Source organism: Coturnix japonica, chromosome 8 (assembly GCF_054131305.1).
Source record: "Coturnix japonica strain WE chromosome 8, WE-NBRP24, whole genome shotgun sequence".
In the NCBI taxonomy this organism is placed as follows: Eukaryota; Metazoa; Chordata; class Aves; order Galliformes; family Phasianidae; genus Coturnix; species Coturnix japonica.
The window spans coordinates 4,783,170-4,810,011 of NC_140670.1; the positions used below are offsets into that span (position 1 = coordinate 4,783,170).

Below are 26,842 nucleotides of genomic sequence, written 5' to 3' on the forward strand. Positions count from 1 at the left end.
TGTGACTGTATTGTGACAGGAAATACTGCAACAGGAGTTCTTGCGCTGGTTCATCACGGTGTTGGATACAGTTAAAGGAAAAGTTTGCATGAGCCTTCCACAGCAAATCAAAATGCTTCAGTGAAACAAAACAGCTTTGAAGGGACCACCTACCATAAACATTATTCTGAAAGACTAAATTCTTAGCACAAGCATCCAAAGAGTAAATGATAAACAGATGAGGACGCTAACTGAAATTTAGCAGAGTTGTAACTTTAACTTTCTGCATGTGGCAAAGGAACGCCCCTCTCGGAAGGGTAGCAGAGATGTTCATTATGAACAGCATCTCTTTATTTACGTACACAGCACCAAGTATGATCCACTTAATCCAATGCTTGAAGGGCTGATGTCTCAGCCGCCAAAATACAGTTTCACTGACAACGGTATAACTTATTCTTGCTGAGTGTATGCCTCCATTACAATGATCAGATTCAAGTGAGTTTTAAAATCTTTAGATGTTCTAACACATCTAAATATCTCAATGTTTGGAATTTTTAGTCTATTTCCAGGTACATACATCGTATATTGTGTATATCATATTATATCAACACATATAATGCAGTGGCTGTAATGCAAACTCTGGCATTTAAGAAGCATGGAGTGGTATTTTTGTTCCCTTCTGTAATGTTGGCAATCACTTTTGGACATCCAAATTGTTCACCACCCCCTTTCATCCATCGATTACACCTGTTCTGCTGTGCATTTACATTAGTTTCCAAACAAATGCTCTAATGCTAGGACTATTTTATAAATTATATGAGTTTGGCAACTCATACAGCATCTCTCTGTATTGCTTTATTGCCACTATCTGTTTGAAGTCAAATTTAAGGAGAAAATGAGAGTATGGCTTTGAAAGTGCCAACCAAATTCACTTGTACCCAATAGTCACTTCAATATATCAAGAGCCGTATGTGCACAGGATGTTTGTTACAGCAAAAAGATAAAATAAAATAAAAAATAAAATAAAATAGAATAAAATAAACATATTTTGCTCTCTGAAAAACAGAAAGTCAAAAAACATCCCCATAGAGAAGAAAAGAAGAAAACCAACAAAGAAAAAAAGCTGAAAGATGAGGGAAGTGATGTCCCAGGCCAAATGAAACACACCCACAGGGCTCATTTGTAATAAATAAACAAGCAACTAAAAGGCTCTAATGAGCAAACTGTTTGCCTTTCACAAGAAGCTGTGGATGGAGCCCTGTGTTCCCAAGTGCTGGATCCCAGCAGCTTCTGGCAGTCACAGGCCTCCTGGTGAATCATCCCCAGCATTTACAAATATGTTCCTAGCCAGTAAATTAAAAATAAAATTAAAAAACCTGTAGTTTAATGTAATTAAAAGTCTAAGGAAATCCTTGTCTTCCTCTGCTTTTCTGTTCTTGCTTTCTCCTCCCATGAGCCATTGTGTGCAATGCACAGATTCACAATAAACTGCACATATTCAGCATAACCACTGCTGAAACCATTTCTGTTTCATTGGCAAGCCACGCCAATATCTGCAAGCCTTGCTACTAGCTGTGAAAACGATAACTGAGCCTCTCAAAGCTTTCTAATTGCTGATGTATGACATGTCTCCCCAAGCAATCACTCTGTGCCATCCTTTTCCTATGGACGTGCCTTGTAATGGTGCTCCGCAGAGGGCCCTTGAGTGTGTGTCCAAATCCTATGAAGCCAAGAGGAGAGGTATTTTCCCTCTGGGGTGAGCTCTGGCTACTAATGGTAACTCAGGAGGTTGTACGCTGTATTTGAGAATTTCATGGTCAAATTCCAACTGTTTCATTATGGGGAGCTCATACCTCCAACTTCATCTACCAAAGAGCAAGGAGTACTCAACACAGAGCAAGTTTTTGGGTGTTCCGTGTTACTGGCCGTGACTGAAGGTGATGGGGACAAGCTTTTGAAATGGGGTTGGTGTTTCAATGTACTGTCCACATTAGGATCCCCCACAACAGGGCTTGCAAACAGCCACCTTTGGCTCCACGGCTGATGGACTTTAGTTTGTGTGCATCCGTGTTGGGTTTAATGAAAGGATCCCAGGCAAAATCTGTTCATCTGCAGTCTCTCATTTCAATGCATCCTTAAGTATACTGTGTGCATCCTGGGGAACTGGTAACCTACCATCAAGGGCCAGATACTGTGAAATGTGGAGCAGTTCCTGGGAGGTGCAACTCCCTAGGAGCTCCCAGAAGTCTCTCAGCACTTTGCAGCACCAGGCACCAAATAAACAGGGAGAGTTATTCCAGGGTCTGCAAACCAAAGCAAGGATCCAACCCAAAGCCAGCTCTTGCCCTATGTTATTTGCATCTTGCTATGTTTAACTCTAGATCACAGTTTTTAGTAAATTGGGCTTGAAAATTATTCGAGCAGGTTAGAATTTGGCTGGCAGTTGGCAAACCTTGGGTAGTTATTTCCTGTTCCTGTTATTCAGCTGCTTTTACGCTTGTCAGAGTTAATGCAGAAGGCTTCTATCAGCAGACATCTCTTCTCTTTAGGCTGGAAAAACTATATGGGAGCATGATGAACGGTGGCAACCAGCCCTGCTACTTGAAAATCCTGAGATGGGCTTGTGTTGATGACCAGCAGCAGGATGTGAGTTCTTCCAACTTGAGTTCATGGATTTGGGTACCAGATCTGCAAGCACTCCTGCAAAGAAACCATTTGAGCAGTAACCAGAACCTCATTTTCCATGATTTTGTTCCTGAAAAATTACGTGTGCTCATCAGTCCTCTAGGCATTAATTGCAGTCCCATTGTGCATGATGAAATAGGCATTTTTTTCCTGTTTTGCCAACAAATGTGATGGCACAGGGATTACTTTCTGCGATGAAGCTGTGCAATGAGGCTGAGCCCTTCTGCATTCTGCAGTGCTGTAACGCTATTATGACTATTAACATGAGTTGCACGATGGCTGAGCACAGGGCATTCTGCTTTCTTTTGAAAAACAATGAAATTAGAGGAAGACCAATGAGCCCAAATACAACAGCTGGCCAAAAAGCACTTTAAGACGGCAGCCTCCCAGGGTGTCGACCACACAGGAGTGGTGCTTGACACACACAAAAAAGCATCCCTTGGCCTATCATCAAGCTATCCTTAATCTAATCATCATTTCAGTACTGTGCTCTAATTCACTTCAGTGCTTCTGGAGCATCATACTTTCTTTTCAGCACTTTCTTTCACCTTACTACTTCACCAAAACAAAAGAGATGTTATAAACATGGCTCTGAATATTTTTCTTCTCTCTTTTTCAATTGTATTGAAACTTCTGATGTAGCAAATTAAGAGGTGTCAAGTCTTTAAACAAGAGATCTAAGTATTATAGAAAAGTAGGGTTTTTTTATGGAAACAAAACACTGCCTTGAATCTCTTCATTGCCCTCTGTTCTTTAAGCTGTCCTTCAGTGCTGACTGTATTTAAGATGATTATTCTTCCAAAGCTGTACTTTTCATCTCACAGTAGCTTCACTACTACTTAATTAGTAAACACTTTAAGTGCAGCGAGACTCTTGTCTTTGCTTTCTATCAACACACAGCATAGTTTCACTTTCAGTGTAAGACCGTGGCCAAAAAAAGCATAATTGTCATTGCTATCCTGCCCGGTGTGTGAGCATTGGTAAGCAGACATCGCTGGCAAGAAGTCAGATAATTATAAGGCTGAGCTCCACCAAATAATGCAAAATTGAAACCATTCAGGACATCGTGGTTTCTGGGATGCTTCTTTGCTTGAGTGAAACTTACTCACATGAAGAAGGGTTGGCTGCTGAGACATGGTTTTGGGCAAGAAGGATTGAGTTTAATTTAATCCTAACCAGACCAAACCTGGGCTATTTGTGTGCATTCTTTGTGAGTACAACAGTGCAAATGCTTGCTTAGGCATCCCCTGGGGTGCAGCATCGGGGGAAAATGCAAAGAATTTACCTTCAGACCACTTATAGAGTATACATGGCAATGCACATGCTACTTTTGCTTTCAGCTTAGAAATAAGGGAAGGGAAGAACTCTCCTTAATCTTGGGAGAAAAGGAGTGATGCCCTAATTGTAGGGAGACATGAAGGCTACTCTACTCTTTGTGAGCTCATGGGCAGCTCTATGGGTTTCTGCTGGTGTACCAATGAAATCCACCCACCTCCCTGTAGAGCTTTGAAAGAACTTGGTCATTCAAGGGCTGAACTGGGCTAATCTGGCTAATCTGGAATAGGGACAGTGGCATGGGTTTGCTGTTCTGCAGGAAATTGAGCCCTATTGGCCTTCTCTCATTTTGCCCCCTGCTTAGCGTGCTTCAATTAATAACAGGTAATTCGAGCACCTGACAAATACTCCCATGACGAGGGGTGTTTGTGTGCATCATCAGCTGAAGCATGATGTGAGTTTTGCCAGGCACAAAGTCCTCTCACTTCCAGGTTCCACAGCAAAAAACATATCAAGAACTCCTGTTTAACCCAGCCCAGAACAAGTCATAAAGAAGAATTAAATAGAAAGAAAAAATGGAAGGAATGAAGATGATAGAGGCTTTACTTTTGCCACCTGAAACAAGAATAGATTTGGGGCAGAAAGCAGGATGCTCTTGGGATGCCTCCAACAACTGCTCCTGCAGTACTGCACCATGAGCTGATCCAGAACCAAATCTAATCTAAAACTGAGTTGAAGAGAGTGTAAAGCTCTGAACCTACCTGCGTAACCTATGGTAGTGGGAATAGCTGCAGAAAAGCTCTATTTTGAAAGTAAGGAGCCCACAAACATGCGAGTTCCTCGACATGCAACATACATGACTTTTTTTGGGGTCATTTCACTTTAAAACAAAATTTGTTTTGGGTCCCTGTTTTGCTAGACTGTCAATCCTTTAAACACAACAGGGTTGGTTCCTAGTTGGGGAATAACCACAAGCCAATTAGAAGTTAAATTGTTGAGCAGTATGCATCTAATTGATGTCTCTACTTTCTGCCTACTATTTTTAGCCTTTGGATGAAGCTGCAGCTCCACGGAGGGTATAATTATGTTTATTTAAAAGCAACATGTACCTCAGTGGGAAAAATAAAATCCAGCAGGCAGAGCTGTTTTTTACCAAATATGCATGGGTGGGTGGTACGTTTTGGGTCTAGACTGCTCTTTCTCTCATGTACTCCATCTTGCATTGGGCACATGTCCTTTTTGCTTCAACACTATGCCCACAGTAGGTGAGTGTACGTGCTTTGATGCGAAGTGTATCTTCTCAATTCTTTTATCATTTATTGTCACCTATTATTAGGATTTCAGGTCAGTTTGGGTTGGACAAGCCCTTAAAGATCATCTGGTTTCAACCACGCTACCTTGGGCAAGGTTGGCAACACTAGATCAGGGCCCCATTCAGCCTAGCTTTGGATGCCTCCAGGGATGGGGCACCCACAAGCTCTCTGGGCAGCCTGTGCCAGTGTCTAACCACTCTCTGTGTAAAAAATCTTTTCCTAAACCTAATTTAAAGCCATTCCCCCCTGTTCTATCACTATCAAACCGTGTAAAAAGTCAGTCCAACTCCTACTTGTAAGCTCCCTTCAGCTATTGGGAGGCTGCAGCAGAAATCTTTCAAGAACCTTCTTCATGCTAAACAAGCGCGATTTCCTCAACCTTTCTTCATAGGAGTGGTTCTCCAGCCCTCTGATCATCTTTGTGGCCCTACTCTGGACCCACTCCAACAGCTTCAGATCCTTCTTGTACTTTTCATTTATCAGAGGGGGGTACAATCTCCTTTGCCTCTCTCTTCTGCCTAATGTATCTAAAGAATCCCTTCTTGCTGTTTTTCCCGTCCCTTGCCAATTTCAATTCCATCTGCACCTGGACTTCCCTGACTCCATCCCTGCACATCTGGACAGCATCCCTACATTCTTCCCAGGTCACTCAGTCCCACTTCTACTGTGTATAGTTTTTTTTCCCCTCAGCCTATCCAGCAGGTCCTTGCTCAGCCATGCTGGTTTCCCATCTCCCTGGTTTCTTATTCTGCAGGATGGAGAGCTCTTGTGCTCTCAGAAAGGCATCTTTAAAGTGCTGTCAGCTCTGTTATCTTCCTTTGTCCCTAAGGACAGCTTCCCAGGAAAGCTCATCCAACAGTTCCTCAAACAGCCTCAGGTTCTCTCCCCTAAAGTTCAGTATCCCGACTCCACTGTTAGCCATGCCCACATTTCTCCCTCCATCTGGGTTACCACCTCAGCCCAGCTGTTGCTTTGGATGGTCACCATGTTTGTTCCAATACAATGCCATGCCCTCTTGCTCCCAGATGAGAGGAGCAGCCTGCCTAATGCCTAACTCCCTCCCTGCTCCCTGAGCATTTTGGATAAGCTTTCAGGTGTTTGGGATTAATTCAAAGGATGACAGTGCTTGTGCGTATGTTTCTGGGTGGTTTCCAGCAAGGGCAGGCACAGGAAATGGTTATTTGCAGGAATTTTTCCCTATCTGATCTCTTAAAGGTCATGCACCAGGTGGGACTGGCATGTGATATCAAGTTGGGTGCCTTGGAAATGAAAACTCTTTTGTTTTCACTTGATAAGGTCTCTTGGAGACGATGAAGAAGGACAAGGGTCAAAAATCCCATCAAAAACAGGAGAAGAAAAGGATCTTTCCACCAACTTGTCAAATGGGCATGAGAAAGGCAAGAAGCCAGAAGTAAGTAATAGGGGAACAATCAGACAACAGATGATGCTGAGTGGCAACTGAGACCACTGAGTCAGAGCCATAGGAGAAGGAAAGAATGAGACAGTGACACAACTACTGTGGACCCATGTTGGGAACCAGAGTGGAGATGAGCAGATTTGTATCATGAAGCACAGCCTGTACATTAAGGGAGCTTAAGAGCTTTTTTAGCTAGGGGTTGCAATAGGAGCTCTGGTGAAATACCACATTAGTCATCTTCACTTTAGGGATGATAAGAAGAGAGATAGGAAGGCTGATTCATGCCTTAAAAAGCTCTGTGGATGGGATGAGGCAGCTATTTCTCTAGCTTGCCCACGTGACAACAACTGATCATGCTCCAGAACTTCATCCTAAACAAGGAGCACACGGCCTTGGTCCTTATCTTGTTTGACAGCTTTTGGTGTTAAACCGTCAGATGAGGTTATCAAAGTGATGTTAACAAGGAGGAAATAAAACTGAAATATATGCAAACCAATGTATTTTTCTATTTAAATAAAGTAAATAAAAAGATTGTAATCCCTGAGTTACTCACACTTTCCTATAGAATGCACTTAACTCTATGATGAGAAGGTGCTGGTATTTAATGACAGTGAAGGTATTTAACAATAATGGACTATGCAGCAGTGAGAAGTTGTGACAACAAAGGAAACTCTGGCTTTGAAAGCATCTTGCTTTACTATTTACATTACTTAAACAACATTCTTTAAATCCACAGGCAATGTTTTCACATAGCTTAAGGCAGACTCAGATCTAAATACAGATCAAGACACCTAAATAATATGAGTTTGGCTTCCTAGGCTGTAGCATTTCTGGCACAGTGAAGAATAACTTAAACATAGAAGCTGAAGGAAGCCATCAGAAACACCATGGTGGGTCCAGCCCCACTGCCAATGCAGGTCTGAATACTTACTGAACCTAGGTCCTCTGGTCTAAGGGCAGTGCTTGGGTTACTAAGACCCATTCACATCTATGTAGTGGGAGGGGAACACTGTTAGCCTGTAGGACGCATCACCACCATGGGACTTGCCAACGAGACCCTGTGTGAAGTTAAAAAACTTGCTGGGTAGAATGTGGGCTTTTCCCAAATAGAGAACCAAGGAGTAGTGACTTTGATTTGTTGAACAGAAGGGAAATAAAACCACACAAACATGGGGGCTGCAGCTAATACCCAGGCTTGCTTGATAGGCACTAGGCAGCTTTAAAGTATTCACTACTGGCTTCCTGACATTTCTTTAATGAACTCTAGAACAAAAGGTCAAATAAGCACCTAGAGGGCAGCAAGCAACACAGCAGGTCTTCTAGCCAAGGAAAGAACATGAGATTTTGCTGGGAAATAAATAATCTGACAAAGCTACTTGCCATGGTGCCACAACTTAAGTCAACCAGAAACATCTTGATGGGCTTAAAAAGGGGTCAAAGCAAAAAAAACTCACAAAAGCTGGATTGAATGATATTTTTCAAGAACACGATACCTAAAAATATATGTGAATGTATTTATAGCTCCAGAAAACCCTCATCTGAAGAATTTTTCTGTGCACGTGGTTAGTATTTCAGTGCCCTGAGTTGCAGGAGGGATTTTTCTCTCCACATCAATTGCCCTGGCTGCCAGGAGCATAAGGACAGAGCCTGGGAAATCCTAGTGTGAGTCCTCTGGGAACCCTCTCCACCTCTCCTTGCTGATGCCTCTGTGCAGAGTATGGACTCATGACGTTAACTGCTTCTGAGCTCCTGGGAGAATATGAAAAAACAAAAACAAGAATTGAAACATCAGTAATTCAGGCTGCCAGGGCCTCCCTTTCATACCTCTGTTGCTTTTTTGTTACCAGACATAAGATTTATGGATTAGAAGTGGTGGTGACACACTGGAACAGGTTGCCCAGGGAGGCTGTGGATGCCCCATCCCTGCAGGCATTCAAGGCCAGGCTGGATGTGGCTCTGGGCTGCCTGGGCTGCTGGTTGGCGACCCTGCACATAGGGTGATCATTGTGGTCCTTTTCAACCCAGGCCATTCTATGATTCTATGATTCTATGATTGCATTATATGTCCTTACCTGGCTCCCCACAAGCACATCTCCAGGCAGGGATAGGAAGCTCTCCCCAGCCCACAGGGAGAAAAAAGCCTTTAATATTGCTCATAGCAGTGCTTTATCTTGATGAAGAAAAAAAAAAGATTAGAGATTAAGTGATCCTCCTGGAGTGGGGAGGGATCTTCCTGGGCTCTTTGCTTTGAATGCAGCCTGTGTATCCCTGTATGCAAGATGCAAGTCTCCAAATAGGGGAAAAGATCTGGGTTTGTTCACTATCACGGCCATCGCTCATCCCCAGCGCAGACTGAGCCTTGGCCAGAAGGAACTGGGTTTCTTGCATGAACATTTATGGCCAGGCATTCCTCTTGCTGAGGCGGCTGAGCCTCATGAACATGCAGCGTCTGGGACAGCAGAGCCACAGAGAAGTGTCAGTGTGGGTTGAGCCATCAGGATTGCCCAAGGCTGGTTTGTATGCAGTGCATGGGGAAGAGCCGGAGGAAAGAACCCATTGGGAAGGAGGATCGATGGGTTGGAGGCTTGGCTTGCCAAGGGTCACGTTTCCAGTGCTGGAGCTCTTGCCCAACTACTTACCCTTCTGAAAATCAGCCTCTTGAAAGGAAGCTTAGACCAGCACTTCCCCGTGTTCCCGACACCCCCATGCTTGTAGCCCCACAACATGTTCTCTAAGAGCCAACAGCCAACTGCAGGGCCCCATGGTGCCAGGACCTGAAAAAAAATAGACAAAAAACAATAATTATTTGCTCCCCTTGTTATTTCAAAGAGAGAAAAGCCTCTCCCGAGCTGAAGGGACCGAAGGATCTCAGTCCTCCGAGCATCCCTCACTCCCAGCCAAGCCTTTCCTCGGGCTGTGTCCATTTGCAAGGCAATGACTAATTACTCACCTCAATCAGCCGCTAACGGGTCTGGTCCCTCCCCGGGCTCTGCCCAGAAGCATCCCAAAGGTTCTGGCTTGTCCTCATCCCATCTGCTGTTGATTAGGGACACAGCTGCCTGCACTGGGGGGTGGAAGCTGCAAAAAAGCAGTAGTCAGTAAACAGTGATATGCATCATTTTGGAGCGGCTGAGCCCTCCACCAGCTCCCTCCTGCTGAATCACCCCTCCGGAAGGCTCAGCCCCTCTCAGCAGGTTCCAAGCACAGCCCAGCCTATGCAGGTACCTCCAGAACGGCCCTGCGTGGGCTGTGGTGTTGAACTGGGCTCACCATAGGCTCTTACTGAAGTGTCACACATCAAACAAAACCACGCACAAGCACAGAGAGCCTCAGCACTAACGCACACCTCTGACAAGTGGGGAATGTGTATTAGATGCTCTTCTGCTGCTCTGAGAAACAAAGCAGAACAGTTTTAGTGTTTAGCAGTACCAGTAATGAGATATATAACTTCTTAGATCACTTCTGATAATGCTTTCAGCTGCATGACCGGGAGCAGCGCATAAACAAGGGATGCTAAAGCCTAAACCTGCCTGTTGTGTCTCCTGTGCTCTGAGAACGTGCTTTGATCTTTTATTTTTCCCCGGTGAATCGTTTCACCGACGCCGTCCTGAGACACCGATGTCAACGAGCAGCAGGAGCTGAGCCGGGTGCGGGCAGCAGTAAATTCAAAGCACGGGGACAGCCGCAGCCCGTCCTTTCCAAGTCTGATTAGCGCGTATTCAGCTCCCCATACCCCCCTGCTGGGGGACATGGAGCCTCTGCTCGGCAGCAGAAGGGGCGGCCCGAGGCCGGTGCTCAGGGGGAGGATGAGAAATCTGAATGAGTGGGAAAGTCTTGATACATTGTGATGCTGAACTCAATGATACTGTTTCGTATGTCGTTAGGGACGAAATATGTCACCCCAACACCAGGGCTGAGCGCATCTAAATACCAGCCGTGCCTCCGCACACAGCCAGCTGCTGGCATCACCCCAGTGTGAGCGGCTGGTGTTGGGCACAATTGCAACTGCAGTGTTGTGGAACGGTGCTTTTTATGCTGTAAAACAATAGCTGCTTTTAAAACGTAACTGCCGTGCTCAAGCCTTTGAAGCATGACCTCATTTGCTGGGATGCTCCAAGCAAGTTCAGGCTGCAGCACCGGGAAAATCCATTCCCTGCACCGTGAGCACAGCCAGACCAAACCCACTGCCTTGGGTCAGTGCTGGGCTGGGGCAGCACAGCGCCGACCTCAGCCACTCTCCGACAGCAGCCACCCTCGGTGCACGGGCACACTGCAGGGAGCTCTGTCAGGCTCGGTCCCTGTCTCGGTATGTCAGCTGTCTGGGCAGCCCCGGAGGTCTCTAAGCAGGAGAGTTAATGCCACAGGCATTAGTGCTGGAGGTCAGGTCGCGGTAAAGCACCAAAAGGGAGGTTGTGCCTCAGGAGCATCCCCGCAGACGGCACTGCAAGGGGCCGGGAGGGCTCCCACCCTCCCACCCGCACCTTTCCCTCCCTCCACGCCACCCCAGAGGGAAGAACTCAGCGACGTACTGCCACGTGAAGCGAAAAATAGACTTTATTGTGCCCAGAGCGGCGCCGACCGCACGGCTCAGGGCCGGGGCCGCTGAGGTCCCGCTCTGCGACCCCGCCGCCTCCGCGGGGCATCGCCCCGGAGCGTGGCACCGCGCAGCGTGGGCTGCCCTTCACCTGAAGGGGCGGCCGCGTCCATCGAGCGCAACTGGAAACCCAGCGCGTACCGCGTACCACGTCCCAGTCCCGGCTGGAGGAGCGCCCGGGCGGCTCACTCGGAACGTCTGTACACTAAGTGCCACCTCCATATTCACAACACAGTAACGTACTGCAATCAGTCGCTTAAGTGTAGTTCCCTCGAGAAACAACCTTCCGCTCCGGCTGCGCGCACAGCGGGGAGCTCCCACGAGCGGGGCTAGAGTCCGTCCCCCCGTCCGTCCGTCCGTCCGTCCGTCCATCCTCGGTCCGCCCCCCGGCGTCGCTCAGTTCCGCTGGCAAGTGTGCAGGCGGGAGGCGTCGGGACCGCCGCGGTCGCGCTGCGGGCGGCACGCCATGCCCTCGGCGCAGGGGCAGCGCTGGAAGATCTCGAGGCCGTGGGCTCCTTTCCGGCGGTGCCGGGTACACACCTGCCCCTCGCGCAGGACGGGTTTGCAGATCTTGGACCAGAAGTGGCGGGCGCAGCACAGCCCCGCCGCACAGTCCGACGAGCGCAGGCAGAAGTCGCCCTCCTCACCTGCGGGCGGGAGGTCAGTGCCGAGCTCCGACGGCGCCCGCGGCCGCGCCGCTCCCCGGGGCCGTGCTTACCTTTGGCGTCGGGCGGCCAGGCGGGAGCGGGCGTCCGTCGGGGCAGCGCCTCGGGGCCGGGCTCGTCCAGCTCGGGAGCGCCGGGCGGGGGTTCGGGGGGCGTGCAGAGCCCTGCGGGGCGGGGAGGGGGAGGCGGCGCCGTCAGCCCCCCCGTGTCCACTTCCCACCCCCCATCCCATCCCATCCCATCCCATCCCATCCCATCCCATCCCATCCCATCCCATCCCATCCCATCCCATCCCATCCCATCCCATCCCATCCCCGCCACGCTCGCCCCCCCACCCCGGCCCGGCCGCCCCTCACCGTTGCTGCAGGCCGTGCCCGGGCAGCACATGGCGTCGCGTAGGCAGCGCTTGCGGCGTCTCCGGCACGCGAGGCAGAGCGGGGGGCCACTGCCGCGGGCCGCCCCACCGCAGAATTCGTCGGGGCCGCAGTCCTCGTCCTCTGAGCAAGGGAAAGGCTGCGGGCGGGCAGAGGAGTCAGCGCCGCTTCCCACCGCCCGGTAACCCCCGGCAGACCCCGGGCCGCCCCGCTCCTACCTGCCGGGTGGCGGCCGGCGGCGCCTTGTTGCTGCCGTCGAAGGGCGCGGGGGCGGCGGCGGCGGGGGCGGCGCTGGCGGCCGCCCCCACCTTGATGGCGTTAGAGCTGAGGCCGCCGCCGGCCCCCGCCCGCCCCGCGCAGCTCAGGGCCGCCAGCAGCGCCAGCAGAGCCCGCATCGCCCGTCCGTCCCGACCCGTCCGCCCCGTCCCGTCCGTACTTCAGCGCCGCGCTCCGTGCCCCCGAGCAGCGCTACCTGCCCGCCGCTGCCTCTTTATACCCGGGGGGCTGCCTCCTGCGCCCGCCCTTCGGGGAGGAGGGATGGGATTTCAAAGGGCCCCGGGGGGCTGTGCCGCTGTTCCCCCCCCCCCGAGGGAGGGGATTTCGCAACGGCGGCGGTAGCTCCGCCGCGCTCCCTTCCTGGCGCCAGCGCAGACCCGCAGGAAGGGGCCGCTCCGCACCCCCGGCCCCGCGGAGTTTGGGGGGGCTGGATGAGAGCCCGCCCCGTCGGAGCCCCCCCGTGCACTCGGCTGACCTCGGCCGGGGGGGCTGCGCCGCGGCGGGGGGAGCGGGGCCGGGCCGGGCTGTGCCTTTGATGCGCGGAGATCAAAGGGGGGCGGCTCCCCCCGCCCCTCGCCCTCGGGGCCCCCCGACGGCGCCGTTGCGCCGTTGCGCCCCCTGGCGGCCACGACATGGTACTGCAGCGAGGAGAGCTCCGTTGGCCACACGCGCCCGTAGCGTCGCGCTCCTCACTTCTTTTTATTGTATTTAATTTTTTTAATGGGAGAATGGGCCGCCCCGTTCCGGGAGAATGGGCAGCCCCGGCTCAAATTGACAGTGATGCTTATGGCTTATGGTGGTACCGCCTGAGCAGGTACCGGCGGGGATCAGGCTCATCCCCATCACGTCGCTGCTGAGCTCTGGCATCGTTCCTTCCCACTGGGCCACAAGCTGGTGTCCGGTGCGGCTGCTGACAGCCATTGTGCCCCATTGCCACACTTAAGCCATGTGGCCCCAGTGCATTCTGCCCAGGAGGGACCAGCCCTGTCCCCTGGCAGTGTCAGCTTTTTGCCTTCTCTCCCAGCACTCATCCTCTGTGACAGCAGGGACAGGGACAGCCCCACCTGCGAGCAGCTCTGGGGTAGGTATTGATCACAACTGGCATCAGGTCTCTGTGCCCTACATGCCCTGCACCTGCTCCTAGTAGCAGCGTGGAAAGCACCAGGTGTACCGCTCACCCCTGAAGAGCAAATGTGCTGTAAGGATGCTTACTGCTCTGTGTGGTCACGGAGTAACGTGGGCTGGAGATGCCCATGATGTGTCATGCAGGACCCCCACCCACCCATTGGGATGTTCATGTCCACTGCCTATTGATCACAGCAACCGCATCTCTCTGCAGTGTCACACAACACTGTGCTTGGCTCACTGTCTCCTACTTCAGATCACCACAAAGCAGGGGTAAAATAACCCAGCCGAACAGCAGAACCACCCCCAAGCCGACTCCTGCTGAAGACAGATGTCAACACGCTGCTCAAAAGTAATTATTTTTATTTCAACTCTATAAAGTATACAACAGGCACTCAGCAATTACAGCTGCAGGGAAAATACAGAGCAAAACAAAAGCGGTTAAGTTTATGAAAAAGAAGTTCTTAAATCTACATCAAAAGAGTGCAACTGGTTGACGACCATTGGATGACAGACGTGTTTCTTTTCTGACAAACAAAAAACTCTTGCATGTAGAATCCATTGTAATAAGAAAAAACAGAGAAATATAGAACGTAAAAATAAAGGACCAGTGTCAGAACAGCATGGATCGGACTCAGGATGAGACAAACTCCAAACGACACTTCCCTTTGGCTGCTAACGTCTGGGATCTGCCCTTGTCTCAGCACAGCACCTGCTGGGCTGGTGGGAGAAGTGAGGAGGCTCTGGGCAGCTCCGTGGTGGGCTGCGTCCCCCAGGGGAACATTCGCTTTCATGGGGGCATTTGGTTTCATGACAGAGACTCGGTGGCAAGTCGCATTCAGGTGCTCATCTTTTTATTTGTATCCTTTTTTTTCTGGGCAGGACATTGAGGATGGGTTTATAAAAGATGATGGGAGCTGGACTGCACGGTGGGCTGGAGCTGCACGGCATAGCGGAACAGGAATACCTGTGTACAGACTGATAGGATGTCATATATTAATTTGACCCGCACATACATTTATACATTTCACAGAAATGACTCTGTATCTCATTAACAGATACACAGCTCTGGTACATTGAACAGAAATAAGAGAACGACTTCATCATTTCTGTAATTCATCAATATTATATAATAAAGGCTTATAAATTGTCAGCAGAAAGAACTGTAAAACGCAGCAAGCTAAGAAAGGACAACATTTTGAGGTGTGTTTGTCTTTGTCATGCAGCATAACACCAAATTTGTATTTTGTTATAGGATGCCATGGATTTAAGGCACTTGCAACAATGCCAGATAGCTATCGTGTTCTAAACCTATGGGACGATGAGTAACAGTACAGTTGACATAAAGTTTAATAATACTGACAATTATGACATTAATTCAAGTCTACTTGGATCTAAAAACATTACATTACAAATAAGAGAATGAAGAAGTAATGCCATGGAACTCTAAATAAAAAGTTATATGTGTACCACAAAATATCAACACGAAAATATCTATTTACAGAAATATTTGCTTGTGGTCCTGTTGTTAAATAAGAATTTGCTATGAATAATGCAGCACTGTAAGAAGCTACAGATCATCTGTCTCTTATGACACCGACCGTAATACACTTGCTTTAAATACGGGAGCTGATATCCCCTTACGTAAATACACCGCCGTCCCATCTATTAAAAAAGGAGACAAAGAAGAAAGGACAGCATGTGGGAACACAGAGGCAATCAGTTGTGAATATATATATATATATATAATGCAACTCAAATATATTACTTATAAATGAAGGCGTCTATAATACACATATGCTAAGTTTAAAGGGTGCCGGGTAGAGGTGATGGAAGAAGTTGAATGAGGTGTCCGATACCAAAATAAATCTATATTCAGTACAGTGCATGCCACACGATGCAGGTCTCATGTGTGGCACAAGGAAAACGGGCAGGAAGGAAGAAAACAACTCATCAGCCCCTTGAAACCTTTCTTCCCATAAGGATTTGAGTTGCCCTGAGAGCTGTGGCACTCCTGGCCACCCTTTGCTCAAAGGCAACCAAGCCTCAGCTGCTCAGTTACACACTGAGGCAGCCTTTCCTTTCTGTTCTGCAGAAGGCCAACAGATGCACCAGCTTTTCTCCTCCGTGGCGCCCACAGCACTGAGTGAAAATCTGGAAGGAGGTGGATAACCAACTCAGCTGTAGTGCGGCCGCTGCCCATCTGCCTGTCCGCTTGGATGATGGGTGAGTATTTTAGCCCTAGAGTTCAGCGTTTGCTTTCAGTGTTTTCAACCCTTCTGTGGAAAAGCAAGTGCTAGTCCTATACAAGAGATACCTGGTAGACGCAGTGTCTGTCTTTTCCCTACAGTTTTCAAGGCAAACAAATCTCAACATGCATGCTGCGCGGGATGAGCGAGCACAGGAATAACCTGGTGTCCAAGTGTGGATGTCATTGCCCTTCCCTTGTGCACAACTGTGGAGAGAAGTCAGCCAACGGACTGGGTCTGAAGGGGCCCATGACAAGTGAGCTCTCTAGGCTGCTGGCAAGCAGCAGACATTGCAGTTGCTCTAAAAGAAGCAGGGGAAACATCTTTTTAACATGCACTGTTAAGTGAGTCGCTTTCAATGGGAACATGGAGAAGATTCAGTGTTGGAGAAGGAATTTTCTCTGAGCACTGGTCAGCAAAAGTTTATTTTTTGATTGCTAGTGTATGTAACAGCTCTTGAGATCAAATGGGGCAGTGTTAGCTCATTTGGAGGTCTGTTAGAGAGATGGAAAGCTGATGTTTCTTGTTGGTACAAAGGGATACGTTTCACGTCCCACGTATAATGCAAGTAGGCATATAGAACAGGATTCCCTTGTTATGCCTGTATAAATGAGAAGAGGCTTCACTAAAACAAAGTAGTGGAAGCCAGGGGAAGATGTACACACACCACCATCCTTCCCTCTGCTCTGTTTTCATACGAGCCGACTTGGCTTTGGCCATCCTCAGGCCTTAAACGCGGTCATTGGGGACATGGTGTGTCGGAGAGAAGGCAGGCCTCACACAAACACACAAAGTATCAGGTTTCCATGTCATTCAGCCAACTTTCCTGCAAAACTCCTTCTGATTTAGTTCAACGAGGCATTAGGATTACATTTTTAAGGGCAATTTAAAAACAGTGTAAGCAAACTGGCTCTCCATCACACATTATTGTTGTCTTCATCGGCTTTGTAATTAACATGGAAGAGATGCAGACATGGAAGAGATGTAAACTCATCTGTTCTACGAGAATGATGGAGAACGATGCCTCTTGCTACATATTTCTGAAAGGGTGGCTGACTGAATCGGTATATTCACAGATGAGGGATGTACATAGCACCTATAAAATGCATTATGGGTCTTACATTTCTCCTTTGGGTTCTGGAAAGGTACTAGTTAAGCTTAGTTTTATGCCTAATAGCTCATTGATAAGACCAGTTGGCTGCTGTCGCTCTACTACAGGACCATTATTTAAACACTATTTTATATGTGAAACTGAGAGTTTTATGATTTTTTTTTTATTTTTTTCATGCACTTACGTATTTGTACCAAAGGACAGGAAAAAAACACGTCATGTTACTTTATGTTCTCTGTGTATAAGAGAAGCGACCCATGTTTGCCTTAACGGGATCTAGAGCAGTTGTGCTTTTGTTTCACCAGGTTAACAAAAAGAAAAATAGGAAGAAAGAAAGAAGAAGAGTAACATTCAGTCTTGTTATGAATACCGCTTTGAAAGAAAAAGGACAAACTGTACCACTGCTTTAACATAACTCTTTGACCAGTATTGTTGTGGTCCTCCTTTGTTCCTAAACTGGCCAACAGTGGAAGACCTACCGAGTTGAGTGTGGGAGGAGCCCAAATCCTGTACTGTATTTCGCTACAGCATTAAATAAATTACTACTGATCCTACTGATAAAGCCAGTACCTTGCAGCTAGAATTAATTGTGTCTTACACTACTAATCCTTCAACATTTGTAATTAGAGCGTAGCAAGATCACTGCAGTGATAAAAATCATATTTCTCTACTGGTGAAAGGCTTTGTGTCAGGACCACCATGTCAACTGCTAGATTAAGTCTGAACATAAAACATGAAGAGCGCTATTGTCATCTAAGCAATAAGTCCTAATGCCACTGTAGTTACTGTAGCAGCATCAATCAAGGCATCATGGTGACCCCGAGCACGAATCCTCCCCGGTTCTTTCGGTTTCGCTGGCAGCCATGTCCCAGAAAGCTGTCTTCAGCAAGGCAGAAGCAGGTAAGAGAAATACATTAAAAATCTATGTCCCATCCTGAGTTGTCATCAGGGGGTGGTTCATCATTATCCTCAGGGAAGCTGTCGAAATTGCTTGTGTCTGTTGGAGATGCAACCTGTGGAAAGGACAGAGTGAAAGAGATGGGGACCATCATCAGAGCTGTCTTTGGGAACCTCTACAAATCTCTTCATCTCACAACAGCAATCATTCAAAAGTATTCAGTGGGTGGGGTTTTTTTAAATTCTTTTTATGTGCTCTGGTCCCAGAAATACAGCTATGGACCAGAAAATGCTAGCTGCAGCAGGCCAATGAAGTTCATATTGATGTGAATGACCAAGGCCCTTGAGAGGCCTCAAGAACTTTTCTACCCGCTGGGATAAGGTTGGCAGAAAAGACTTGGAACGCCAGGAACACCTTTCTTCCCCAGAGCCCAGAACTGGGAATTTATGTCTCCAGGATCCTGAATCTGAGGATGTGAGCTGGGCCTCTGGTCTGAGTATTTTTCAGCCCACGGAGCCTATCTGAGATACTGATATTCCTAGAGCATTTCTGAATTTCCAATTAATTAAGACGAGTTTCAACCACTAAATAGGTTTATGAAGACCATATACATTTCTTTTTTCTTTCTAATTATTTATAATTGGGAAAACAAACATGCAAACAAAAAAACAGTAAAAAGAATAGACCAGCAGCTCCCAAGGCCAAAATAATCAGTGTCATACTGAAGCAGCACCTTGAGCACCTGTGCAAGAAACACCTGCCTTATTTTTTAGCCAATCTGTAGTCCATGAGATGTATCTGCTACTAGATAATTCACTATTCAGCTGCATCTACCAGCTGCTGAAAATGTCTTGGGGAAGAACTGAGCTCGAATACTCAACTCGTTGTGAAAACAAACAAAAAGCTCGTAACTAACGTACCTTGTAACAAAGCTTATAAACAAAGCTTATAACTAACATAGTTTGTAACATAACAGCACCATTGAGTTGGAGAACCCTTACCCATAGGGTCCTCATCCCTGATGAGTCCCGAGTTTTGCTTTCCTCCATGGTCCCTTGTGCTGAACCACGTCTCTCCGGTTTACTCAGCACATCCCTAAATGAGTTCTCTCTCTGGTAGAAGCATCTCCATCCAAGAGGATAAAGCACAGATGTTGGTACCACCTGTCTGGTCTCTTACCAACATAAGATCTTGTGAAGAATTACAGTACAAGAGATCTGTGTGTCATGGAGCCGTTGATACTCATGGACAGCAGGTACCATTGAAGTCACCACTGCTGGTTGGTTGGTTGGAGGGGTAGACATGCAGGGTTGATACATTCACTGGGTAAAATTAGCCCTGTAAATGCTCTTGCTGAGCTAAAAATCCACTAAAACAACTATAAAACCTTCTCTTGGCATTTTCAGCTACACTAGCATCCTGCACAATGCACAGGTAAATCAGGAATTGAAACTAGATATAAGGAATTAAACTTGATTTCATTGTCTGACTTGAAATGTGGCAAACAAATTAGCAGTTACTGGAAAATTAACAGTCATTGCAAATCAGCTTAACTGAAAGAAAAAAAAAAAAAGCAGTTTTGATTTATAAAACATTTACAGGCTGTTTGTGGATTCTGCTACAGACATTTCTTCAGCTGACTGCCAGTGACTTTGGTAGCCCATAGGGAAATGGGGGGACATAAAACCCCCTTGCTCTTTCCTAGACATTAGGAAACTTTGGGATGGCAGATTCAACCCTGGAGCCATTCCTGCTGCTGCTGCAGGAGGTACAGGACCACGGGCGGACTGAGCAAAGGGGTGCAATTAAACACGATTGCTAATGTCATTCTCTCGTTGATCCATTGGGAGAGGCATGGAGAGAAAGGGATTAAGTTGAAACAAGGAGGGGAGGCTGCCGAACAGAAGGGGCCAAGGTAATTTCTATCAGCTAATCCTGTTTGGTTTCCCTTTGCAGCGGGCTTTGTGGGTAAAGAGCTCACAAAGACATCAAAGGAAGAGCTTTGCTGCAAAGGAAAACGAATAGAGCTGTACCTCCAGTCTGCTCCCAGTTAAACATAAACCAGTCAGTAACAGGGCTTTTCATGTAGGACAGGGACGCAGGAAAAAAGGGTAACAAGCACAAAAGAAAAGAAGAAGGAAAGGTTAATGCAAAAGAAAGGGAGATGGCATACAAATCCCACTTGCCCATCAAAAAAAGAAAGAAAAAGGAAGAAAAGAAAAAGGGATAAAGGAGAAAGAAAGAGGTCACATCTGAGAAAAGGGGTGAAAGTAGCAGCTCCCTACTGGAATGTGCAAAGTGGATGAAGAAACATGCGCAGCAGGTGAAAAAGAGAAAACCACATAGTAGTGAGTGATTCTGCCTGGGCAGTCAAGAGCATTTCATCACAGTCATGCCCCTACAAAGCCTTCTGCTGGAAGAAACTGCCAGAAGACAAAGTATAGGTGGAAATGTATCTGAATTGACTTCTTAAATTGGATTTTGCTTTATTTTGATCTCTGCCAAGCACACCCAAATGAAATAAAGCACGTGCTGTCGCCACTTCACTATAGCAGACCAGTGTCCAAAGCTCAGAAAATTCATTCTACAGAGACATATTGGCTGGGAACAAAAAAGCAGCAGTAAAACTTACACTAGGTATTATAGGAGGTGTCAGTGTCCCTTTTCGTAACCCTTCCCAGTTAAAGCCTTCAAACCATCTGGAAGGGAGAGAAGAAGAAAGCAGGTGGAAGTTAGACATGTGGCTAAAATATGAGATCTTGAAATTTAAATTGCTTAAACAGTAGCTTTTAACTCCTGCAGCCATGTTCTTCAAATTGCCCAAATCGCCTTCATCATTTTTGTGATCACGTTTGTATACGTTTTCTTGGCTGAAAATGGATTATATCGCAACCCAGTGGGGACATCATGGTTAAGTACAAATTACCAGCGCTCAGAGGAAAACTGTTCCTCCCTACAGGTGTCCTAGCAGCTGTTTTTTCCTTCCTATATGGCCAATTCCCCCCCTTACAGCCAGACAGTAATGTCTAATGGGCTAATGTCATTGGGCTGAATAGCGAGCTCTGAGCTGAGTAGTGAGTTGTGTCCACCCCAAAATGTCTGTCCAACACACTTCTAACGCTTTGGGGATGGAAGCAAAAATTAGACTTTAAAGAACAATAGGAGGAGAAGGTCAAGGAACCTTAAGACATGCAGGTTTGGCTGAAAATGGAATTGTTTGAAATGCATGTTTCTGGGAGGTCATAGCATCGGATGGCTGGGAAGTCACTTACTTGTGCTTTTGGATATCTTTCACTCCATTTTTCAAGTTCCCTAATCTTTCTGATGGATTGTCCCTATAAAATAAATACCAAGTTAGTTTACTTTCTTCATACTTCCAACAACTCATTTCTTTACAAATAAGAGAAAAGTGATTACATTCCATGCATTTACCTGCATAGTTTTTTAATTAAATTAGCAGCATTTTTGGCAATCTTCTTTGGAAATTCAATCATATCGATTCCCCTTAATATTATGTTATAGGTCTTCATAGGGTCTGGGCCTGAGAAAGGGGGACTTCAGAGGGAAAAGAAAAAAAAAGAAGGTTAAAAATTTATGTTTAGAACAGCACTGAAGCTTGATTTAAGAAGGAAACAAACAAACAGATAACAAACACCAAGCAAAATGCAGTATCCTACTGTGGAACTGTGAATTGAGGGAAGTTAGCTATCAACTAGCAATGGTCTATCACAATTTCTCATCCAAGAGTCTCTACTATAGACTGGATTTAAGTGATGCTGACTGGAAGGAAGTACTAAAGAGTAAAGTCATATTTCCTCGAGCAATATATGCCAAATGTCTTGTTTCCAAGACAGCCTGTGGCCAGCAGCCTAAGGAACAAGGAGCCAAGTTGTGCTTGCTGCCTTATTTTCTATTTCACGTTGTGACATGTGGGGATTAATTAGGTTTCCAATGGTTTAACAGAAAAGGGACAAGTTAAGTGAAGAAGAGTAGTAGGCAGATGAAGTGCTCCTAAAAGTAGATGCTACAATTTGCTTGCTTTGGGCTGCACTACCACATACATGCTCCTTCCTTCCATGCTTGATTTATAAACCTTTTCCCCACCACATTCAGCTCATTTTCAGTTTACAGGAGCCAGGAAATAAAAATTAGGGTAGAATACTGTGTCATTTCACACACGTTTCCTAAAAAACCTGCTCACGCGTTGCCTTTCAAGAGATCTGCATAGAAACTGACTTAAAAAGAAGAATTCATCGTGATGTTCAGCAGCACAGCACTGAAGTTTCACTCTGCTATTCCAGCACACGCCTGCTCTGAATCTTCCCTGTCGTCTAATCAGGGTGACAATGGCAGAAACATTTGGATCCTTTTCCAGCAGCTCCGCCAGCTCTGATGCCCATACCTGCCAGTCAGGAGTTCATACATTAGGATTCCCAGTGACCAGTAGTCTGCTGAAATATCGTGACCTTTGTTCAGGATGATCTCGGGGGCTACGTACTCTGGAGTTCCACAAAAAGTCCATGTTTTCTTTCCAAATCCTATTTTCTTTGCGAAGCCAAAATCAACCTGCAAAAGGAGGAGAATAGCATCAGAGCGGAGCAAGAGGAGGAATGTCAGCCATGCACTCGGTTTCTCTTGAAGTGAAGCAAAGCAGAAAGAAGATTTCCTTGTGGGAGTATTATTGCAACCAAAACACTGCGGGCTGTTCAAGAACCAGACAACTGCAGTGACCTTTTTGCTGATTTACCCTTCATAATGCCAAGAGAAGATCCTCGTGAGGGAAGAAGAACAAATGACAGCGCTGAACACTTCTTGGAGATGTAACTTCACATAAGCCTGCGTTGACTTTTTTTTTTTAAGTAAGTCCCTGTGCAAAGAACTATTTGGGCAAAATACTTTCTGAAATATCCAGTGAAGAGTTCAGGTTTCTCATCAAAGAGTGGTGTAGTACAATCAACTGCAGTGCACTGGTGGGCTCAGCTTACAACCTATAGCACAGCATAGCATGTTACAGGCAATCTCAGAAAATGAGATTACATAGGGAACCAAAGCCGACCTTTGGGGCCTGAGCTGAACTCAGGTTAATAGGCTTAGAGTATTTATAGCTCTGCCCTGCCCTGCCCTGGCACTGTGCTCGCCCATTGCTGTGGTCTGTAGCACACTCTGCTGTTCCTTGATGGCTGAAATGCTCCTACATCTTCCTGCACCTGCATCCTAAACTGCCACCCTAAATAGTGACAATCCCACATGAAGCAGGATCAGTCACACTGTGGGATCTGAGAGACTTCCCTGCTTATCATGGATGAAACCAAGGAAATCAACATGTCTAAGGAGCAAAGGGATGGTGATGGGACTAGCAGTCCCTGGGCCAGATCTTCCTGGGGTGGGGAAAAGGACAGTCTGGTACCTAACCCACCTCATGAGAACCCTTGAATCCATGAGAATGCTGGAGAGGTCAAACTTTGCTGTCATTCATTAAGCTGAGGGTCAGAGTGACACATGCTGGCTGCTACTGGGCCATAAATGCCCATGATGGTGATGGTCTGACTTGTTGCTCCCTGGGAGCACCAGTCCCAAGTTTCCAAAGGCAGGGAAGAGTCTCCAGCCTAAGAGGCAGAGATGTTGCTCCGTTGAAACCCTGGGGGGGGGGGGCGCGGCATCACTTGATATCTATAAAGCTCACAAGTACAAGTCCTGCCCATATTTTTCAGAAGCTTGAAAATAGGTGGATGGATTTCTCCTGCTTCTCTTCTCTAAGCATTTCCACTTCAGGATTGCTGCCCTGAATTTCAAGCAGAATTCTGGCTACAGAGCCAGAATTAGTGTTCTCCAGCTCAGCCATGGAGTCTGCAGGAGGTTGGGAAAACATTCCAGTGACGAGTTATAACATGCTGGCCCTGACTGCAACTCAAAATCTACTGGCGGCCACCATAAGGAATTGGACTGTGGGCTGGGTGGACTCCTCTTCTGATCCCTTATGGCTAATGCTGTGTTCTTTACCCACAATACAGTTGCCTAACACTAGAAAAAAGTCAGAAATCATGTCTTTTTGTTTCTTCTTTTTGTTTTTCCTTCAAAACTGGGCATTGCAAACACTCACCAGTTTGGCATAACCTCGATGATCCAGAATGAGGTTTTCTGGCTTGAGGTCCCTATAAATGATTCCTTTGGAATGCAAATAGGCAAAAGCTTCAACTACACACGCCGTGTAAAACCTGGTTGTTGAATCCTCAAACGAACCTCTATGTAAAACAAGAAGAGGAAAAACAATGAAGGGATTTGTACATGCAAGACTGAGCTGTTACAATATGCCATTATCACTGCCACTGTGGTGAAGCCAGATAAGTATCTTCTATGCAAAAGGTGATTTCTGAGTGATAATATTTGACTCTTGGGCGAGAAAAGGATTTTGAGCTATGGAAATCAAGAGCTCCCATAATAATGTTCCCAACTGAGATAAAAGACAGGAAAAACACAGTTGTTGCTAAGTGTTAAACATAAATTCAGCATAAGGTGCACTTTCAGATGCTGGTTTTGGTGCAGTTTGCAAGGAGTTTTGGCTGAGCTCAAAGGCAGCTCTAAGCTAGGTGGCAGCAGAACCACAATTTCCAGCTGAGAGAATTCAGGATGGAATTACCAGGCTCTGACAAAGATGAAGAATATATTCCAGCTCTTGCTAACTTTGCTACTCTGCTCATCTTAATGGTCCAGAGATGGTGTTAGGAAAAGGAAAGAGTTATACAAATTCATTATGGATAATTAATTAAAAGTAATTTTATATTTGCTTCTTCATCAATCTTTATAATGTGTTTCCTTTGCTTTCCAAATGTCATTAAACTACGTTCCAATTACAATTCTACTACATACCTGTATGCGATTCTTGCCTGCAGTGCTGTCTTATGCACGTACCACACACACTGCACAGCCACCTCCCTCTTCCCTCCACACACACATCCAAACCAAAATGCTGCAAGGTCAAATCCTCTGAGGACAGGAAATACCAGCACCACATTTGCTCGTGCATTGCGACACGGTATTTCATTACATGCTTTCAGACTATTTTTTTCCATGGCACTTCTGTGCCCCAACCTCATGGTGCCCAGCTGTTGCTTCAGTACATGATCTTGGCTCCCACGCTGGAGACAACCTAAACCAGTCCCAAGTGTATTCTCAGTACTAACTGGATTCCCTTTGATTCTAGTTAACTGCATAGGAGAACATCATTTCTTCACTGTCTGGGGAACGTAAATTAAACCCAGAATGTTAAGACCCAGGTTATGCCCGTGCAGGATAAAGGCTCTTGATAAGGAAGATAAAGACAATTGCTTCAAACTCACCTGTCCCTGAGAATTGTCCAGAGCTCCCCACCTAGACAGGCTTCCATCAGCATGTACAGGTACTTGCTGTCCTTGAACGTCCTATAGAGCCTATGGGGAACAAGAAAATAATAGAAAATTCACAATAAAAGTCAAACACCGGTCATTCCCACTTCTCACAGACGATGTGCTTCACGTCAGGAAGCACAAGAAAGAGGGGGATCTCACAGAGCTGGTGCTGTGATTAGGAAGGTCAGTTCAGTCCTCATCAGTCTTTGTATCACAAGGGAAATAATTCAGCAGAGAAGGATGGACGTTTGAATGAAGTGTACTGCAGCAAAAGGAGAGGCCATGATTGTTCTGAGTACTAAATAAAGTCTGACATTTCTAACGGCACAACCTGACACTTGGCTTTCCAGATTCTCTTTTAAGAGAAGCTTCCCTACCACTTTAGTAATGCCTGTGTATGTGATCTTTTTGTTCACACTTGTTTGCCCCCTCACCAAATCCACACTGTGTTTTGTTCTGTAGGGCTATTAGTTTCAATATCAGTAAGATTTATTGAGGGCTATCTGGCCTCTTCTGCCATCTTGCCTGCTTTAATGCATTTAAATCACTTTAATAAAATACTTTTCCAAGGTTTCACGATGAAACAGGAAAATATTACTTCAGCAATGTTGTCTTCCTCATCTTGCTATCCCAGAGACTGTGTCCTTGCTTCAAGATCATTTAAAATCCACCTTTTAGCTGACATCTTAAAACACAATTAGTCTACCAAAATGGTACCGTTTTTTATTGCAGTACCCAGAAAAAAATTAGCTCAGCTACAGGCCTGGCCCAAAAAAGGGTATAAACAAGCTATGAATAAATTTAGGACACAAACCAGGAGACAATACCAAATCCCTTTGGAGCTGCAAGCAGTGGGGAAAAGCAGGCATAGAGTTTGATAAAGCAGGGAAGATTTTCCAGTTTCCAGCCTATGCAATAAGAAAAAGCTGGGCTTTATGGCTTAGAAAGTTCCATCCCCATGAAGGATTTCCAAGGGGTATAAAAGTATCTAGGAGAGGCTTATTACTATAAAGAACAGGAATCGGTGCATGATATGGAAAGAAAAGAGCGGATTGAGTTTGGGGGTATTGCCTTCATCTGAACTGCCTGCTTTGTGAGTGATGTTTCACAGTCATTTTACGTGTCTATGCAAATAAAATCATATGAAGTGTAATACCATAACAGAATATGTGGTGGTGTTCTAGCTTCAGACAGGCACAAGAGACATGGGAATAAATGACTAGATGCAGCAGCAGCAGGTAACTCAGCCTGACTGAAGTCTTCTATGCAGGAGTGTTGGGAAGGCTGCATCGAACTAGAAGCTGGGCTTTGATTGAAACTGTCAGGTCATGAAGCAGAGGAAAAAGCTGTTCCTTCACCCTGTCTTCTTGTAACCTTTTCCCTTTTCAGACTTAGATTGGAACAGGAAAAGGTTTGGGATGGTTCATCGCATCACCATTTCTCAGCACTCTGCCCTATACCTGTGGCTACTGCATCCTTCTTTTCCACTTGCCTAA

At 46.4% G+C, this 26,842-nt stretch overlaps 2 protein-coding genes across 2 annotated transcripts in view; both read right to left on the minus strand.

The window, feature by feature from the left end:
- Window positions 1-11,205: 11,205 nt before the first annotated feature.
- DKK1 (dickkopf Wnt signaling pathway inhibitor 1) lies at window positions 11,206-12,782 on the minus strand. The gene is made up of 4 exons (XM_015866201.3): window positions 12,521-12,782; window positions 12,285-12,441; window positions 11,982-12,092; window positions 11,206-11,910 (listed from the first exon to the last, which is right to left on the minus strand). Exons 1-4 carry the CDS (start codon window positions 12,695-12,697, stop codon window positions 11,660-11,662), a joined length of 696 nt encoding a protein of 231 aa, XP_015721687.1. The 5' UTR covers window positions 12,698-12,782; the 3' UTR covers window positions 11,206-11,659.
- A 1,267-nt stretch (window positions 12,783-14,049) lies between these two features.
- PRKG1 (protein kinase cGMP-dependent 1) overlaps window positions 14,050-26,842 on the minus strand; it is a 304,417-nt gene continuing 291,624 nt past the window's right edge. The window contains exons 12-18 of the mRNA XM_015866197.3: window positions 25,299-25,388; window positions 24,062-24,203; window positions 22,364-22,527; window positions 21,394-21,516; window positions 21,234-21,296; window positions 20,594-20,660; window positions 14,050-18,076 (exon numbers count right to left, since the gene is read on the minus strand). Coding sequence (XP_015721683.1) covers window positions 17,978-18,076; window positions 20,594-20,660; window positions 21,234-21,296; window positions 21,394-21,516; window positions 22,364-22,527; window positions 24,062-24,203; window positions 25,299-25,388 — 748 coding nt within the window. The 3' untranslated portion in view covers window positions 14,050-17,977. The remainder of the gene's footprint in view (window positions 18,077-20,593; window positions 20,661-21,233; window positions 21,297-21,393; window positions 21,517-22,363; window positions 22,528-24,061; window positions 24,204-25,298; window positions 25,389-26,842) is intronic.